At 38.4% G+C, this 20,000-nt stretch overlaps 2 protein-coding genes across 3 annotated transcripts in view; one reads left to right on the forward strand and one right to left on the reverse strand.

Moving 5' to 3' along the window:
• LOC106884066 (triokinase/FMN cyclase) overlaps nucleotides 1-3,112 on the reverse strand; it is a 14,419-nt gene extending 11,307 nt beyond the window's left edge. The window contains exons 1-3 of one of the 2 annotated variants that reach the window (XM_089359222.1): nucleotides 2,807-3,112; nucleotides 1,206-1,319; nucleotides 267-457 (exon numbers count right to left, since the gene is read on the reverse strand). In XM_089359222.1, coding sequence (XP_089215348.1) covers nucleotides 267-457; nucleotides 1,206-1,319; nucleotides 2,807-3,011 — 510 coding nt within the window. In that variant the 5' untranslated portion in view covers nucleotides 3,012-3,112. Of the gene's footprint in view, nucleotides 1-266; nucleotides 458-1,205; nucleotides 1,320-1,922; nucleotides 2,077-2,806 lie in introns of those variants that run through there. The other variant, XM_014935282.3, reaches the window with a different exon arrangement.
• A 2,911-nt stretch (nucleotides 3,113-6,023) lies between these two features.
• The window catches only part of LOC106884062 (NPC intracellular cholesterol transporter 2 homolog a), a 17,284-nt gene continuing 3,307 nt past the window's right edge, over nucleotides 6,024-20,000 (forward strand). The window contains exons 1-3 of the mRNA XM_014935278.3: nucleotides 6,024-6,182; nucleotides 7,994-8,104; nucleotides 18,567-18,742. Of these exons, the coding sequence (XP_014790764.2) occupies nucleotides 6,032-6,182; nucleotides 7,994-8,104; nucleotides 18,567-18,742 (438 nt within the window). The 5' untranslated portion in view covers nucleotides 6,024-6,031. The remainder of the gene's footprint in view (nucleotides 6,183-7,993; nucleotides 8,105-18,566; nucleotides 18,743-20,000) is intronic.

The raw sequence follows: 20,000 nt of genomic DNA on the forward strand, positions 1-20,000 counted from the left end.
GAATATAAAATATATTAACAATTTCAATGCACTAACAAAATCATAATTTTAATTTTCCCCTCAAAATGTTTGATTGAAACTGTTAAAATTCCAATTCTTAATAATGAATTATTCTCATAATATATTAGCAAACCAAGTGAAACTAAATCTAATCCTAAACTACAAAGATGATGATTTTGATGATGACAATGATGATGACATTTTGATGATGACAACGATGAGTATTATGGTGGTGGTGGTGGTGGTAACAAAACAACAAAGTCTACCTTCAGCACAAGTATGCTTCCACAAAGTCCTCTCCGTCCAGCAGATCTAGCGTTGGAGGTAGATGCACAATCCTCGCCAATGATGACCGAATCTAAGCTGACCTTTGGCCACTGACTTCGGCAGCTCTCCAGGGACAAACCAAAATTTAGGCGGTCACCAGTGTAGTTGAGGAGCAAAAGAAGGCAGCCACCTGTTAAAGAAGACAACAGCAATAACAACAACCACATCAGCAAATCTCTCTTCCCATTGTGTCAAACGGAAGCACTCACTTTCGACCACTGGGAGAAATTTTGTAGCAACATTTAACACAAAATTAGGGGTGCCACTTATACCTGAATGTACCTGAGTATATACATTATGTATAGAGGTTACAAAAGTGATGGTGGATGCTGACTAGAACTGCTTATGCTAAAATAACAGTTAAATTAACTCCAAATCCACTAAAGCACCATAGTGACAAAGGAAGGTAAGTCCCTAGCATATATAGCCATATCGCGATTTCGAATTTTGGGTGTAGACCACCTTAATTCTTGTCAACAGCTCTTAATGCCTAGGGTTAAACTCAACTTCCTTAGTGAATCTTATACGAAAATCTGTTGAAAACATATACTGAATTTCAACATGATAAAAGTGTAAACAACAAATTATAAAGGGTGGCTTATTAGCAATTACAACCTAAAAGCAAAATTAATTGAAGTCACAAAAGTGACAGCGGGAGCACTATACTTAATGAATGACAATCATTAATGAATGTCAGTCTTTATGTATGGGCTTAAGTGGCTTTGGAGTTAATTTAACTCTTATCTTTAGCATAAGCAGTGTTAGTCAGCAGTACCCTCCGTCACTTTTATGACCTCTATTAACTTTTTTCTTTAGGTTCTAATTGCTTATAAGCCACCACCTGTTGAATTTGTTGTGTGTCATGAATATATATTTACCTTTAGATTCTGGTGTACAGATGGCATTGATAGCAGCGCTGATACTCATTGGTGGGGGTGATGTAAAAACAGGACCAGAAACTGAAGCACTGAGGAGTCCTTCACCAACGTAACCTGAAGGGAATAACAGAAATATAGAAACTTAGAGTCGTGTGTGTCTGTGTGTCCCCCCACCATCGCTTGACAACCGATGCTGGTGTGTTTACGTTCCCGTAACTTAGCGGTTCGGCAAAAGGACCCGATAGAATAAGTACTAGCCTTACAAAGAATAAGTCCTGGGGTCGATTTGCTCGACTAAAGGCAGTGCTCCAGCATGGCCACAGTCAAATGACTGAAACAAGTAAAAGAGTAAAGAGTATCTTAAATACATTATATGAATATAAATCGATTCTTATTATTTCACTGGAACTTTTAATTTACGAAACTTAGAGATGGATGAAAGGTAAAGTTGATCTCGGCAGAATTTGAACTCAGAACGTAATGGGACGCAACTTAATACTACAATGCCCTTAGACCAGCGTCTTTCACTTCACTGTCATAACTCACAACTCACATTTGTAATGAAGTAGGTTTTGGGGTTACGAATAAATTAACTGCGTGTTTGTGTGTAACTGACATTCAAAATAACTTTTTTTTATCAACATCTCAGCCACAACTAAATCTGTCTACACAGCGATCTGTTGCTCATCAGCCTTGCTAGAAATAACAGCCAAATACCTCTCGAATCACACCCTGCAGTCTCAGAAGGAGAAAGACACATTTAATAAAGTGGTCTTGGGTGCACATTGTCTGATAAACAGGTCGTTATGGCTTAGTGCCATAGCTCGACGGAGTTATGACTGGCCTAGGGTTAAACAGCAACGTTAACTTTCACGAAACGACTTTGATTTCCACTCAAATTTTTTTCTTTATATATTCATGTATTTTTTCTTCCAGAATTTTCGTTGCTTCTTGCAACCTCAATAGACGTTGATTCTCTCCGTTATCGGAGCTACGTTCCTTTTGCATGGTTGTGCACATGTGTGTGCGTCAGCGTGCATGTGTATACACACGTGTATGTATGTATGTATGTATGTATGCATGCATGTATGTATGCGTGGGTACGTATGTATGTATGTATGTATGTATGTATGTACGTATTCTGCACATTCGTGTTTTTGTGTGTGTTTGTATATACGTGTGTCTTTGTGTGTACCCCTGTCTCCTTGTGTATGCGTGTATGGGTTTCTGTGATTATGTCCGTGTCTGTTATGTATGGATGTGTGTATGTGTGTGTATACGGTCATGTGTCTCCGTCTCCGCGTGTGTGTGTGTGCAAACCAGATACAAAAACGAAGTATATATATATATATATATATATATATATATATATATATATATATATATATTATTTGTCGCCAAAACAACTGCACATGGCGAGAAACTGTTGAGCAGCGATGGAGTGAATTATTTGATGTTTACAAATAAACTCTATTCCATGTTACTGGCAACTCTTTCCCTCGGCTGTAACCAGAAAGCGACACCCTTAAACATCATATTCGTTCACCTACACACACGAGAGAGAGGGAGAGGGAGAAAGAGAGTGAGAGGGAGGGGCTTACCTGCAAAGGCGGGTTCGTGACCTGAGCCTCCGCCACATAGCAATGTGACTTTACCCTGCTCAATAACCTTCTTTATATCCGCCCTCACAACTACACGATGCGGTCCCTCCAGCAGCCTTTGTCCTGGGTGGACACTTACTTGACCGGCCAGATGGTCATCGACACAAGTATCAGAGGAGTTGAGAAAATAACTGTTAGTCGCCATAGTCAATAACAAACTAGTCACAGCAACTCGATTCTATTGTGAACCTGTTGTCAAACCTCTTCGTTGCTGATGTCACCGACGATGGAAGGGAGATAACTCCAACTGTTTTATTTTTCTTCAACGAATAAAGATTTCAATTTTTGGTCCTAGGTCAGCTATTTGGTGGGGGAGTAAGGCGATTAAATCGACCCCAGTACTCAGCTGGTATGTATTTTATCGACTCCGAAAGGATGAAAGGCAAAGTCGACCTCGGCGGAATTTGAACTCAGAACGTAGCGGCAGACGAAATACCGCTAAGCATTTCGCCTGGCGTGCTAACGATTCTGGCAGCTCGCCGCCTTCAAATTTCGGCCATAAAATATTATCTGCTCTACACACGTGGAATCTCCGAATCTTTATCTTATGTCTTTTACTTGTCATTAGACTACGGCCAGGCTGGGGCACCGCCTTTAAGAAATCTTAACCGAATGAATCGACTCCAGTATTTATCTTTTTAAAAAAGCTTAGTACTTATTCTGTTGGTATCTTTTGTCGAGCCGCTTGGTTATGGGACCGTAAACACACCAACACTGCTTGTTAAGCGGTGGTGGAGACAAACACACACACACACACACACACACACACACACACACACACACACACACACACAGAGCATCTTTCAGTCAGATTAGGTCAGATTAACTGACTTGTGTGAGGTCCCTGGGGGGGGGGGCATACATTGTCACCGACTTGTTTCAAGGGACACAAACGGGGATGGCCATCCCGATTTATACTGCTTAAGAAGCACTTCTTAGGACTTCAAACAGTGGGGAGTCGGGGGTGGATTAAATCTCCTGCTCGAACAACCAGCCACACAGACAAACAATCTTTTAAGAGTCTTAGTGGCAGTAATTATAGCATTTGACATTATCATATTATCACCACCGCAGCCGCTGCCACCACCAATATCGGCAGCACCATCATCATCATCATCATCATCATCATCATCATCATCATCATCATCATCAACACCACTACCACCATTTGCGTCGTCGTCATCATCATCATCATCATCACCAATACTCCTCTGTTTGGTTGACATGCACCCTCGTACAAAGTTTCCAGTTTAAACTAATCCAAAGTACTTAATACACGCATACACAAACACACACATACATATATATATATATGTGTGTGTGTATATTTATATGTATATATATATATATATATATATATATATATATATATATATATATATATATATATATATATATATATATATATATATATATATATATATGTGTATGTATAGTTGCATGTACGTACGTGTGTGTTTGTATGTATATATGTCTGTCTTGTATGTTTGTATGCATGCATTGCATGTATGCGTGTGTGTGTAATGATTTGGTGAAAATCCCCAAGAACAACAAATGATTTCTTGTTGGTGCAAGCCTACTTGTTGCCAGAAGCAAAGAAATATGAACCAACCGGGATTACACCTGAATTAGCGACACGGAACTGTTTTCAAACAAGAATAATTTTGGGCGAGCAAAAAAACACAGCGGAGATAAACACGGAAATTTCAATTGCATTCACTTCCAATGAAATCTATGAATATATGAATGCGGCCACACAACCACACCACCTTCGCTTTCCCCTTCACTGTGTCTATATGTCTGTTGGTCTGTCCCCCACCCCTACCCCCTATTTTTCTATCCAGGTTCTACGCTCAGATCCTTGTTACTTGTGAGGATACCCCAGCACTACACCATCTCTCTTCTGGTCTCTCTTACACGTTTGCTGTTTCCTTTTCTCTCTCTTTCCCTTGGGCACTCTCTCTCTCCCTCTTTTCCCCCTCTCTCTCCATCTCTCTTTTCCTCTCTCCTCCTCCCTCTCTCTCCCCCTTCTCTTGTTTTCCTCTGACGAGGTAACCAAGTATCTTCTTCACATCAGCACACTTGTTTCTGGCCTCTTTCTTGTACCTCTCTCTCACTCTCTCTTGTACCTCTCTCTCTCACTCTCTCTTCGCTCTGTCTCTCTGTGTGTCTCTCTCTCTCTCTCTCTCTCTCTCTCTCTCTCTCTCTCTCTCTCACACACACACACACACACACAGATTAAACTATGGCAATGACTTCAATGTCTCGACGGTTGTTGCCTTCAAACATTCACCGGTCGTTGACTTCGGCAGAAATCAGTGATCGATGAAATCTTTTCCTTGTATCAATAATTGTGCGACAGGCTACCCTTAAATGGATTCAGTGATCCTGCCACGCCTACATTCGCTGCTCATTACGACACATCCATGGCCACCCGTTTCATCTACCCATTGCTACGCAACCTCTCCTTTCAGTCATCTGTCTCTCAATCTCAGCCCCCACCCTCCACCTGTGCTGATCATCCTTCTCTTGGCCCATTGTTCCCCTGCTCAACAGACTGCTCACGAAGAATAGTTTCAGGCAGCCTGACATCCACGGGTCAACGAAGATGACATCATTGACGACGAGAGCAATGTAGACAAATGATGAAAAGCTACACAAATCAGTTTTCCAATGCAGTATTTTTACGCTATTATTCAGAGATTTATTATCTGCTTCGAGATCCGGTATTTCAGAAAGATTTACACACACACACACACACACACACACACACAAATGTATACAACACACACTTGTATATAGATATATACATATAGGAGTGTATATGTATATATATATATATATATATATATATATATATATATATATATATATATATATATATATATATATATATATATATATATATATATATGATTAGTCACATACCTGTACATGCATCAGAGTTCATGCATATACATGTACATACGCAAAGACACATGTACACAGGCTTGTGCGTGTGTGTGTGTGTGTGTGTGTTATTGCATGTAAATTTCAGGTGGATTAAGACAGCCTGCTGAATGGCTTCATTAATAATCCTCATCTCTCAGATGATCTCATCTCTTTCTCCCCACCCACCTACACCTACACACACACATATGTATGTATGTTTATATATATATACATATGTACGCACATACGCATCATAGATGCGCACACATCAGCATTGCTTGGTTTACCGTTAAACGTCTCGTCTTCAAGATGTCTGCCAGGTGTCTGTTGGTCATTGCTGCCGTCTTCCCAATCTTCGTCGCTGCGTCGCCTTACCTGGAATGTGGTCAGTCGTCTTGTTTATGCCTTATACTTTATGCACCACATGCACATTTATGCATTCACGAATGCATGCACTTTTGAATAGATTTGTGTGTGTCTGTGTCCGTGTGGTCTCTTTCTCTATACCTTTACTTAACTCACACACACAAACACAAACGCACACATCTATTTATGTACACACACGCACGCACACACGCACATACACATATACGCCGGACAAAATGCTTAGCATCATTTCGTCCGTCTTTACGTTCTGAGCTTAAATTCTGCAAAAGTCAACTTTGATCTTCATCGTTTCGGACGAAAAAATGAATACCAGTCGTGTAATGGGGTCGATGCAGTTAACTAGCATACGCTGCTAAAATTTCAGGCTTCAAGCCTATAATTGAAAGGACTATATGATACGATAAAATAGGACAGGGGCCGGACTGAGAGTATTAAGGGCCCTCGAGCATAACTGTTCAACAGGCCCCTTAGCACTGATATCAAAAAGAGTCAACATGTAGCGTGCGGGCCCCTCAGAGCTCCGGGCCCTCGGGCAGTGCCCGATTGATCGACGGCTCAGTCCGCCCCTGTGATATGATATGATATGATATATATATATATATATATATATATATATATATATATATATATATATAAAACTTAGATAACTTAGATTTGTTTTAGCCATTATTGACCGAGGTCATGACTAACTCAATAGCACCACCTGGAAAAGTCTTTTAGTTAATTATTTCGGTACACCATGGATCACTCGAGCAAAAAGTAGCTGTTGGTTGCAATCTTCAGTTGGAGATAGTAACATCTATTTCCAAAATATTCCCTACGTCAATTCGTGTGCGTTTCGAACTTTAAACGTCCCGCTCCGTTTAAAGAGAAAACTATCGTAAACAATAAAAAAAGCAACTATATGAAAGAATTATTACTGTTAAAAACAGTAATAATGAGGTGGTTAGGAAGGCTTCTACCTTAATAGGTATAATATTTAAATATTTGAATAAAAGAAGGGTAAAAAATACCGCTTACCAAATATGAAAGCGAAAGCTTCAGAAAACCCACCAATCCTACGATAAATACACACACGAGCAACGCAATGAACACTTCAAAAAATAGGCCTAACTTCAGGATGGAATTTGCAGATAGTTTACATACCCCAATATCAATTGATTTCATGCTGTGCATGAGAAAATATGCTCTGACGTAGTGAATATTTTGGAAATAGATATGACTCATGTTTTCTCATGCACAGCATGAAATCAATTGATATTGGAGTATGTAAAGTATCTTCAAATTCCATCCTGAAGTTAGGCCTATTTTTTGAAGTGTTCATTGCGTTGCTCGAGTGTGTATTTATCGTAGGATTGGTGGGTTTTGAAAGCTTTCGCTTTCATATTTGGCAAGTGGTATTTTTTACCCTTCTTTTATTCAAATATTTAATATTATACCTATTAATGTAGAAGTCTTCCTAACGACCTCATTATTACTGTTTTTAACAGTAATAATGCTTTTATATAGTTACTTTTATATATGTATATATATATGTGTGTGTGCATATATATATATATATATATATATATATATATATATATATATATATATATATATATATATATATATATATATATATATATATATATATATATTGTATTATATTGTATTATATAAATATTTAGGGAAATATATTTAAATTAAATATTATATTATTATAAAAAAAGAAACGCATGTAAATATATTTGAAATAAATATTGTCCGAGAATAAAATCTTGAAATATTTATAAATGTGATTTAATATATTTTTTTCTTAATCTATTGAAGATTCTGCCCATGGGACGGTCTTTGATGTCCGAGTGAGCAACTGTTCCGCCGAGGGACCGTGTATTTTGACCAGGAATCAAAATGTCTCAATCGAAGTGGATTTTGCACCGAGTAAGTAACGTTGTTATTGTTATTTAACCCAATTCCAGCCCTGATCGAGCAAACCCTTATTCAAAGGCTCTCCAATCGTGACTTTCCGTTTTATGTTATTTCAGATACATTATCCAGAAATAGGGTTCCTAGTCTCTTTTACATAACAACAAAGGTAGGGTGTCCGGCTCACGATCATAAGATTCTGATTTCGATTCTAGTCGGTACGTTGTGTCCTGCTCAAAGCAATTCATTTCATGTTACCCCAGTCCACTCAGCTGGCAGAAATGAGTAGGACCAGTATTTCAAAGGTAGTACCAGGGGTTCGTGAACTAAATTCAAATTTCCATGAGTAAGCTGTTCCGTGGATCGGATCAACTGGCTAAGTGTAATATAGAAAAGACTATTGTTCATCGAACAGTAGACGCTGTCTCCGGAGGGACTTGAAAATCTCATTGCTTGCCTGTCGCCAGTTCAAACGAATTTAATAAATCAGGGGAGGTAACGGCGCTTACGGAGTCGTCCCCCTTCAGCTGAAATTTCCGTTGTAGCTACATTTTATTTCAATTATGATAGAAACTTTAACATTAAGAATTATTCTATAGCTCTGCAACGAAAGTGTACTTAAAATCTGCTGATTCGCAAGTCACAGGGGAATTTTATGAAATGCCAAATCATTCACAATCCTAACGAATCACCAAACTTGGCTGGTATAAACGATACCATTAAAATCTTAATAAACGAAGAAGTTCCAACATTAGTCAATATTTCTATAGAGATATTAAAGAACTGATGACACGTCATCATAAGAGCGGTTCATCGTTTCAAGACAGAAGTATGATACCTTGACAGTGGAAAGATGTTAACGTGGTCACCATCTAGAAGAATAAGGGAGATGCTCGGTACACAGTAGTCTACCTGTGTATGTATGTATGTATGTATGTACGTACTTGAGTGTGTGTGTGTGTGTGTGTGTGTGTGTGTGCATGTGTGTATTTAAGTACGTACGTACGTACGGACTTGAGTGTGTGTGTGTACATAAGTTAGCATAAATTACTGTGTGTGTACATAAATTAGCATAAATTAGTGTGTGTACATAAAATTATAATTGCTTCGGTTCGTCTCCCTTACACCATGAGCATGCAGAAAAGGAAAGCTCCCTTCTCTGTTTTAAATTTTTATATCTATCAAATATTTTTAATACTTACGGAGATGTACTTGCATAGTAAGTGACCTGATCTGAGATCGTGTGCTGGAACGAAAACAGTTGCAGCGTGGAAGGTGTTTATAAACCATTTAAAACACACACAAAAAAAAAAAAAAATCCGTTAGATTCACTTCAACATTTAAATTTAATTTGCCAAAATATTTTTGTCGCTTTGAGACCGCGACCTGTTCACTGACAAAATTTCGTGTTTAGTTTTTACCTTCATACCTTAAAATTTAATTTCATATCCTTTGCTAATTATTCTTTTATTATTCTCGCGTTAGTAAGAAAGGTAGATTTGTTGAATTAGTTGGGCGCTGGAGAAGACGCTTTGCAGAATTCCAGCCCGATATGTGGTTCAAATCCCGTCGAAGTCTATTTTATCTTTCATTACTCTAGGACCTCAAATTGCTCTTCTTAAATTGCCTAAATTGCAAACGCCCTCTTTGGCAAAAAAAAAAGAGAAAAAAAAAAGAACCTTCAGGTGATGAGCTACAAGCTGTGAATCACTGATATAGACCATGCTATTGTCGAGAAGATCTGATGTTCAAAGCCAACTGGTGAATGCAAAGAATATATTTCAATTTAATTTTCCCTCTTCAGTGAAGATTATTTCCAGTATAGGTCCGTCTGTCCATGAATGCCCTACATAAATCCACAATTTTCGTTTTGTTCGTTAATAAACGTTTGAAGAGCAACAACTATTCGGAAAGTCCGCCAAAGCATTCTATTGTAAAATTACTCGGCAACGACGGGATACTGACCCAGTGTGTGCATGAGTGTGTATACATACATACATACATACATACATACATACATTATTATTATACACTGGGTGCGGTGAATGAACTGTCGTCTAAATTACGCAAAAATGAAAGTAATACTGGCATCTCATTTTAACAGATATATTTACCAAAATTACATAAAATATCTTGAAATACTGAAGAGTAAATTTATTCAATAAAATCGCCTTCGGCTTCAACCATGGCCTCCAAACGATTTCGGAATCTCCTGCAACTCTTCTTGACGGTCTCCTTGTTCAAGTTGGTGAGTGCTGCCATAATCCTTGCCTTCAGCTCATCTTTGGTGTTACAAGGAGTTTTGTTGGTCCCCCCCTCTCTCTCTCTCTCTCACTCTCACTCAACTGCGCCCCACACATAATAATCAAGGGGGTTGCAGTCTGGTGAGTTAGGTGGCCAGATGTTAGGGGTGATGTAGTCGCAGAAATTGTCTGACAACCATGACTGGGTTCTCCTGCTTGTGTGGCACGGTGCAGAGACCTGTTGCCAGACACTGGGTCTTCCAGCAGACACCTTCTTGACCTAGGGCAGCACTTCCTCTTCCAGGCACTTGATGTAGCTTCCCTGTTGAATCTGAGACCGTGTGGGGAAGATGAATGGAGGCATAACTTCGCCATCATTAGTGATCACTCCAAACACCGTGATTTTGACTGGATGTTTAGTTTTTACATGTCCTCAGATTGCACTGTCCTCAGGTTGACACCCAAACACTCTGAAATTTTCGTATTGGGTCTTCCGGCGCGAATGCCAAGCAGTACAACGTGTCGTTTCCAAATTTCTGGCCGAGTGAATTGCATCATGGTGCTGTTTTTCTCACAGTCGGTGCCCAGTTTGCGCATGCGCAAAATTAATATTAAATGGAGTCAATTTACCCTTCGCACCCTGTATATATATATATATATATATATATATATATATATATTAAACACATACACACACACACACACTTCATCATTTATTGATAATCCAGCTTATAATAAAGCTTCAATAATTGGTGAAAAAAGCAAGCATAAAGGCGAAACATGTAGAGAGTTGTCTCGTGTCCTTGTTCACACATTGCCAATTACATGAGTCACTGATTAAAATTAGATCGTTATTTATTTTTTTGTAATTGTTTGTAATTGCTTGTAATTAGCTTTTAAATACTCCCTTCATTAAAGTGTTATTTTATATATTAAATATTATTGTTTCACTTTATTACCACAGAATTAACAGAATGCCAGATAAATTACTTTGTGTTATCTCGTTACGATGCTTTACGCTCTGAGTTCAAATCCAGCATCGTTCTAGGACACTGGTTCTCAACCGGGGCCCACATGACGCTTAGGGATCCATATAGAATTTTATTGGTAAAATTTATACAATTTATGTAATAAATTAGTTATATTTTTACAAAGCACAAAATATTTTAACAATTTTTTAAATACAATATAAAAGTATAAAAGGACTTTAAAAAGAGCTCCGATCCGACCATCACAAATCCGCGGACTATGTTATCTAATGCAGTGGTTCCCAACCTGGGGTCCGTGGACCCCTGGTGGTGGCAAAGGTAGTACTAGGGGTTCGTGAACTAAATTCAAAATTTCATATATATACAGTGTGCGGCACCAAATTCCGCCGAGGTCGACTTTGCCATTCATCCTTTTGGCGTCGATAAACTCAGTACCAGTTGTACACTGGGGTCGATCTAATCGACTGGCCCCTCCCCCAAAATTTCAGGCCTTGTACTTATAGTAGAAAGCATTATTTATATGAGGTTTAAAAGTGGTTAGGGGTTCAATTTCACAGCATGGAATCTCGGGCAAGTGTAAATGAATTTGACAGACAGAAACTGTGAGGAAGCCCGCTGTATGTGTGTGAGTGTGTGTGTGAAGGGGCTTGTATGTATGTTATTTGTGTGTGGGGGCGGGGCTGCATGCATGTATGATATATATGCATGTGTGAGTGTGTCGGTGGGGGTGCGTATCTTTGTGACATGACTACATTGCTTAACAACCGATGTTGGTTTGTTTATTCTCCAGCGGTTCGGGAAAAAGAATTCTATAGAATAAGTATGGGACTTAAAAAAGAAAAGAAAAAAATGTGAGTACTGGTGGCGAATTTTTCGACTAAACTCTTCAGAGTGATACTCCAGCATGGCCGCAGTTCAATGACTGAAAAGAAAAATATAGTATTCCTATCTTTTAGTTGTTTTATGCATCCCTACGGCCATGCTGCAGCATCACCTTGAAGAAGTTTCAGTCTAATTAATTCACCTCAGTGTTTATTATTTTTTAAGGCCTGGTATTTATTTTATCGGTCACCTTTGCTGAACCGCTGTGTTACGAGGACATAGATACATCAACACCTGTTGTCAAGCGGAAGTGGGGGAGGGGGCAAGGACACAAACACTTTCCCTATATATATATATATATATATATATATATATATATATATATATATATATATATATATATATGTGTGTGTGTGTGTGTGTGTATGTAATGTGTATGTGTGTATATATATATATATATATATACGCACATACACATTACATACACACACACATACATACATGTATATATATATATATATATATATATATATATATGTATATATATATATATATATATATATATATATATATATATATATATATACATATGTATATATATATATATATATATATATATATATATATATATATATATATATATACATATGTATATATATATATATATGTATATATATATATATATATATATATATATATATATATATATATATATATATATATATATATATATATATATATTACGGAGATGTACTTGCATGGCAAGTGGCCTGATCTGAGATCGTGTGCTGGAACGAAATGCACTGACGAGGATTTGGCCAGCCCGAGACTATAGTAGAGAATGGCTGCCCAAGGTGCCACACACTGCGACTAAACCCGGAAGTATGTGACTGGGAAGCGAGCCTCTTCCCACACAGCCACGCCTGCAAACTACGTTATTAATTTTCTATTTTGATTTACGCAATTTACCTGTTTCGAAAGACACAGTTTGGTGGAATTTTGGCCGCTATTTCTAGCATATTGAGCAATCACGTAAACATTCCTGCGAGAGCTGGTGAATGCAAGTAGGAGAGGTCAGGAATGAAGAAGGCCAAGGATTAGAGTTTATAAATAATACGAAGTAGGTTAATGGCGTCGTTAAGTTTGTTTATATTTTCCAGCAGAGGACATTTAGAGGTGTTGGCAGTTGTTATAATGAACGTCACAGCAGTTGATAGGTAGGTCGCTATTGAAAGGAGTAGCCACATCTAAGTGGACAGAGTTTGTGCACGCACGGCGATAGGTACGTGTAGACGTCTGTATGGTTAAATATGTATCGCGTGTGCGAGAGGGAAAAAATAATGTTATAACTCTCCCCCCCTCTCTCTCTCTCTCTCTCACACACACTCTCTCTCTCTCTCTCTCACACACTCTCTCTATATATATCCATGTATTGCCAAGGGAAAGTAGATATGTTGTATGCGTAAAAGGGAAAGGGCTGGCTGTTAAAGTGCTCCTTAGAGTCGGGAGTGCTGCAATGACGTCCTATGATTCTATGACGAAAATGTGACATCAAACGGAAATTAGAAATTGGATATCCATTGGGTTGTCTCCCTTCGTGAAGTGATTTCACCAGAGAAACACGATTCCAGAGTCGCACGCACATACACGCACGCACACACTCTCACACACACGCACACTAACACTTGATAGACAAACTTACGTATGCGCAAATGTGTATGTGAATGTTACTATATCTGTTCAGGCTTTTGCATGTGTGTGTGTGTGTGTGTGTGTGTGTGTGTGTGTGTGTGTGTGTGTGTGCGTGCGTGCGTGCGTGCGTGTATGTGCATGTGTGTGCGTGTATGTGTGTGTGTGTGTGTGTATGTGTGTGTAAGGCGGCGAGCTGGCAGAATCCTTAGCATATTGGACAAAAATGTTTAGTAACACTTCTTCCGGATCTTTACGTACTGAGTTCAAACCCTGCAGAGGTCAACTTTGTCTTTCATCCCTTCGGGATAAAAGAAAGTACCAATCAAATACTGTTGCTGATATAATCGACCAGCCCCTTTCTCTCAAAAATTGCTGGTCTTGAACTCTGCAACGGACAGGCGTCTCCTTCAGAGATGATGTTGTGATCTCGGTCACTTCTATGTCATGGAAAGCGGCAACAGGCATTACGTGTCCTAGGGCTGAAAAAAGAAAAAAAAAAGCGTCTGTGGAAGACGAAACATCCGTGGATCCCTGGATGAAGCGCTTGCGTTTGCCATTCACTGATGTGTCCAAATATATATATTTCTATATATATTTCTATTTTCGGGTTATCACGTCGATGGCTCGGCTCTCATCAAGCGTCCAACCAAGCAACCCAAATGTTGGTATGAGTACTGGCACTGCAAACACATCGTGGGCCACTATTTTATTAAAGGCAGAGAGTTCTGAGGTCCAAATTTTCTTTATTCGGCTGTAAGATTCTTTAGTGACACATGTTTTGTTACAGGTGCCATTGTAAACTATATTTTAATCCACCCCTAGGTACCTGTAAAATTCCTCGTCAGTATGTATACTTAGTGACTTCATTCCCGGAATTTTATATTCTAAGCTCACGAAACTTTATGACACGTGGAGCTGAGTCAAACTGTCATGAAGTACATACAACTACAGCTTAAAAGTGTTGGACGCAACTTTTTTCCGTTCGTTCACTCCTTCTCAGTTTCAAGCTCTGGCTCCAGAGTAATTAGAAAACGGATAACATAATCGTCTTAACGGCGCTGAGTCAGTATAATCTGCAAATTTATCACATTTTTACTGCTCGGCTATTGGTGGGATAGGTAATTTCAACCGGTCATTGATTTTGTTCCGAGACGACACTTGCAGAGGTTCGTAACAATCCTAGCCACTTGCATCCGCTCGATAATCTCAACACACGTCAGTGAAACTTCATGCTACATCCAAAACCACTCCTTCTGTCTGGGATGCAATAGAAATTGCATATGTCGAAGCTTGAACTTTCCTACGACTGATGTTTTGTCCATTGACAGTTCGTTCACTCGCCATTTTTTGGATTTTGTCCTCCTCACTTCTATCTTTGATAGAAGTATGATATTTGTGACCGATTAGCATACTTTTTCCAGACTCTTCACTCTAAAGTGGGCATGGCTTCTGCAACCTCGCATTTCGCTTCTTTTTACTTCCATTTGACGAGAGTTACACAACACGATTTCTTTGCTTTAAAACTCATCCTTGTCCAGCTTATCAAATTATCCAGTTAGTGCAGTATTTCTCCTCTGAATTTGCGCCCTTTCTTAAAAATGCTACATCGTCCACTATAACATTATTTGAGAAACAGATCTCTATTCTGTGGCCGGAGATCATTGTAGGATGACTTCAATTCGAAGTATGAACCATAAAATATTGTATGCCAAGCTTCAATTCCTGCCCTCAGTTTGTACCAAGCCGTTATATGATATGTTGTGGTAAAGCGCATGTAGAACTTACAATAATATTACACCATAAATAGGGGGCGAGCTTGAAGAATCGTCAGCACACCGGGCAAAATGCTTTGCGACATTTCCTCCATCTTGAACGTCTGAATCTTGAACTGAATCTTTTAAAGAAATTATGGAATTTTTTCATATATAGGTTTATCTTTCTATAGGATTGACTATTAATCAAAAATAGTGTATCATCTTTGTAGAGTCCAACTTTAATGTCAGGAAATTCATTGTGGAAATGATATAGTATGCATATACCTACTAAGCCTGTAATCTTTTATCATATCATATTCATGGTATATTATAGTATAAATAAATTATTGGATTGTCAATTGTATCTCTCTATTTAATTTATGTATGTATGTATGTATGTATGTATGTATGTATGTATGTATGTATGTATGTATGTGTGTATGTATGTATGCATGTATGGTGGTCCGAAAGTAATGCAAAAATAAGAGTATCTCCTTTCTCAAGTATGAGTCGTTCAAACTGTTTGGGGCGTAACTCTTCATCTTGTGACTGTTTTTCCTGTTCTCCTTCAGCGCAGGCAAATAATAGGTTTGAAGCATTAACAACGTACATGACGAAGGCAGGTTGTAGACTGTCCAACATCTACAGACGTCTACAGATGCAACGTGTGTTGATGGATGAAGAAGTTTAAAAGAGTGAGAATACCATTGAAGACAAGTCATGAATACAACCATAACAATGCGTAACCACACACACAAATTAGCAGCAAATTGGGCTGACCAGTGGTCACTCATCCACCCACCGTATAGTCAGAAACTGGGGTGGCCCCGACTACCACTTGTTTGATCCAACGAAGAACAGTCTAATTTGAGAACGATTTGATGTCACAGACAAGTTGAAAGCGGTTGGAAAGAAATTAACAGAACTGCACTCAACAATGGCACAAATGCATGAATAATACCTTTGTACCGGGGAAGAGATTACCAACATGGGCAATTAATAACAATGTCAATTAATAACAACAATATGGCCCCTTTTGCGCTACTTTCGGTACAACTCTCGGGTATGTATATGCATGTGTGTTCCTTATGAAAACAATATACAAACGTGGGAAAAATAACACACGACATTTCAGTACACTTTGTAACTGTTAAGAAGAACTAATCTCTAACATTCAGCGATAAAAAAAAAACGAGGACTAAAGTACACGAATAAATAGATAAATAGAGTATCAGAATATCGTTAAAACACTATTTCCCTTTATTTTTTTAGAAAATGTCATTGCTCAGTCCAAACGACTCAATGCCTCCAGCTGAAATCAATGGCTCAATCCTCCAACCTCATATTTCGCCTGAATGTAGTTTTTAAAGCAGTTGGTCTGCTCCGTTATGACCGTCATGCCTTCTCTTTAGTCATTACTGACAGGCAAACGAAAAGTCCCTGCTCCCTCTAGCCAGAAGAAGGCAGCAAGAATATTTTTAACATAAAACTTAGATAAGACTTTGATGTTTCGACCAGAGATTGGTCCAGGCCATGTCTAACTTCATAGCACCACCTGATAGGATTATCTAAATCCTTTTTACAGTCAAGTTTTGTGATATTATGGTTCACCCATCACTAGTATGTCTCCGGAGTTGTATTTTTGTAGGAAGGAATTGATTTTGTTGAGGCACTCTTCAAAGCACTTTAGAGGTGCTTGGGGTGGGGCCTGTAAAGACCAACAATGATTACGTTTTTGGCCTTGTGGCATATTGATATAGATTCACAATAGCCATTGGAAAATATGACCTTGGCATCAACTGAAAAGGAATCATGGAGAAAGATGTTTGTCCCCTCTTCGTTTCGTTCTTTACGATTTGCGCGGACGATTGTGAAATCTTTTATTTCTACCTCGGCATCGATATGTGCGCTGTTTAGGTGAGTTTCAGTAAGGATAAATAAAGGGAAGCAATGAGCCGTTTCGGCAAGCCAACTCTCTATGTATGGGATCTTCCATTTTGGGGCAATGAGTGATGGGTTGATGCCACGTACATTTAACAGGAATGTCGAGGTAAGGGTAGTTTGATGTTTGCATTGTTCTAAGTTACGTTTTATGTTGTTCAGAGGTAGCAATGAGGGTAGTTGTTGTATGGTGCTGTGTAAGTATGACTTTCTAGTTGGTGGTGGGTGGGTGTTCCTTCTGTTTTGCATAAATGGCTGCTGATAGCTCGCTGGATCTCCTGGTTTGGGTCGGCTTTCATATTTTCTAGATAAGTTGACATTCACGTTTGTCATTTACGCGGAAATAGAATTCCAATGTAATTCTACATATCAACAATTTGTGGATATAAAAACGAATGGATGAGGAAGAGCTTCATCATTCCCTGTGCACTTCGCATGGGACCGAGTAATGATACTGTCTTACAGAACTTACTTTTTATCGTAAATGATCCCTGATATTACTACCAAACAAAGAATTTCGGTAAGTTATATATAATCTTCGACCTGACAGTCATCCAGAAGTGGTTGTCAAGAAAATCCTTATCATTTTCCACTGTGCTCTCGAGCACACCATTATTCTTGCTCTCCACCTTATTATTCCTCTATTGAATGGAGAGGTAGCCATTACGATTCAACCAAACAAAAGGAGTGTTTAACTTTTATGTATGTATCTGTATAAACACATGTAATTTTGCAAAAGGATTTATAACATTTCTCAGCGTAGGTGCTGTCTTATTGGTACTTTTGTACTTGCAGTTTGTTTTGGCACTCATTATCTTCCTCAGACTTTCACGTAGAGTTTACCTCTTTGGTTTACTTTTACTGATTGTTGTCGTAACAAACTATCGTAATTGCAAAGTAAGTTCATATCTTCTCTTGTCTCTGTTTCACTCCTTTTCACAATTAGATCAACGGAAACGAAAACATGCAACCTAGAATTGTATGAACTGTTTCTCATCAATTGTCGTCTTCAGTTTTTTGTTTTGTTTAATTCCAGATGTCAACATCAGCTCCCTAACTGACAAGATAAAAGGGATCATCATTGGGATCCCTATACCGTTTCCAACGTCACAACCGGATGCTTGCACAGGGAAAGGTTTAACCTGTCCCCTGCTGCAAGGACGAAACTACACTTACCGCAATGTCATGTTTGTCCGCGACACATATCCAAGAGTAAGTAATAAATTCGACATTTTTATATTTGCACATAATCATACATACATACATACATACATGCATACATACATACATACATGCATACACGAGTACAACACTCAAAAAAACTGAAGTAGTTAGACGGTATTCGTCGCTTTATGAAAGATTTTCCTGTCTTTCCTGTGAGTTTTTCTGGTAACTATTTTGCAGTCACTGGTATCTCTGATTTAGTTACCTTTTGAATTTTTGTCTGTTACATTTTATGTGCCGTTTCCCTCTTCATTTTTTCCTGTGACTATTTTCTGTGACATTTTTCGTGTCACGTTTTCTTGTGACATTTTCTCGTGATTTTTGCTCTTGTAACTTTTTCCTCACACTTATTTCTGCGAGATTTTCCTGTTAGTTATTTCCAAAACTTTTCCCCTGTCACTTTCTCCTGTGACTTATGAATTCTTGCGTTCCCTTTTCCCTCTGACGTTCTCTTCTGACTTATGATACTCCTGAGAGTTTTTTCCAGTTACTCCCTCTCGGGAGTAGAGCCACGATTTGTTTAGCTACTCCTAGCAGCTCATCTGTTGCACCGAGGCAATTTTCTTTTGTGTAGTGGCGTTGAATTCCTTCGAGTTTCGCCGTTTGTTTGGATAGACACACATAAGCGCGCGCGCGAGCACACAAACACACACACACACACAATGATTTGTATCCTCACCGGAGGACGCTTAGGGTTTTGAAAAGATCGATCATCGATTGCAGTGCAAACTTTTAAACACAAAATGAGAAATTCTACACTTGTGTTATGTATTGAATGCTACAATGAAAGTATTCCACGAATACATACAAACATAGAAATACATACAGACACACAGATGTGTCTGTGTTTGTGTGTGTAAGCGAAAACAAACATTGTTTGATTTTTCACTGAATTCTGAATTTTTTTCTTTATTCTATATATATATATATATATATATATATATATATATATATATATATATATATATATATATATATATATATATAAATGAGTAACAGTGGAGGTACAGGTGTCAACCCACACGGCCGTTTCTAACGACTCCTTTAACTGATTAATGAAAATATTACATCATTGTAAAGAAACCGTTTTCGAAAGATGAATTCATGAACTTCAAAATAAAGGACATTCAAAATGATTTAACGCCTATATATAGGCGCAGGCTTGGCTGTGTGGTAAGAAGCTTGCTTCCCAACCACATGGTTCTGGGCTCAGTTCCACTGCGTGGCATTTTGACTAGTGTCTTCT

Source organism: Octopus bimaculoides, chromosome 11 (genome assembly GCF_046866305.1).
Source record: "Octopus bimaculoides isolate indiv1 chromosome 11, ASM4686630v1, whole genome shotgun sequence".
Lineage (NCBI taxonomy): Eukaryota > Metazoa > Mollusca > Cephalopoda > Octopoda > Octopodidae > Octopus > Octopus bimaculoides.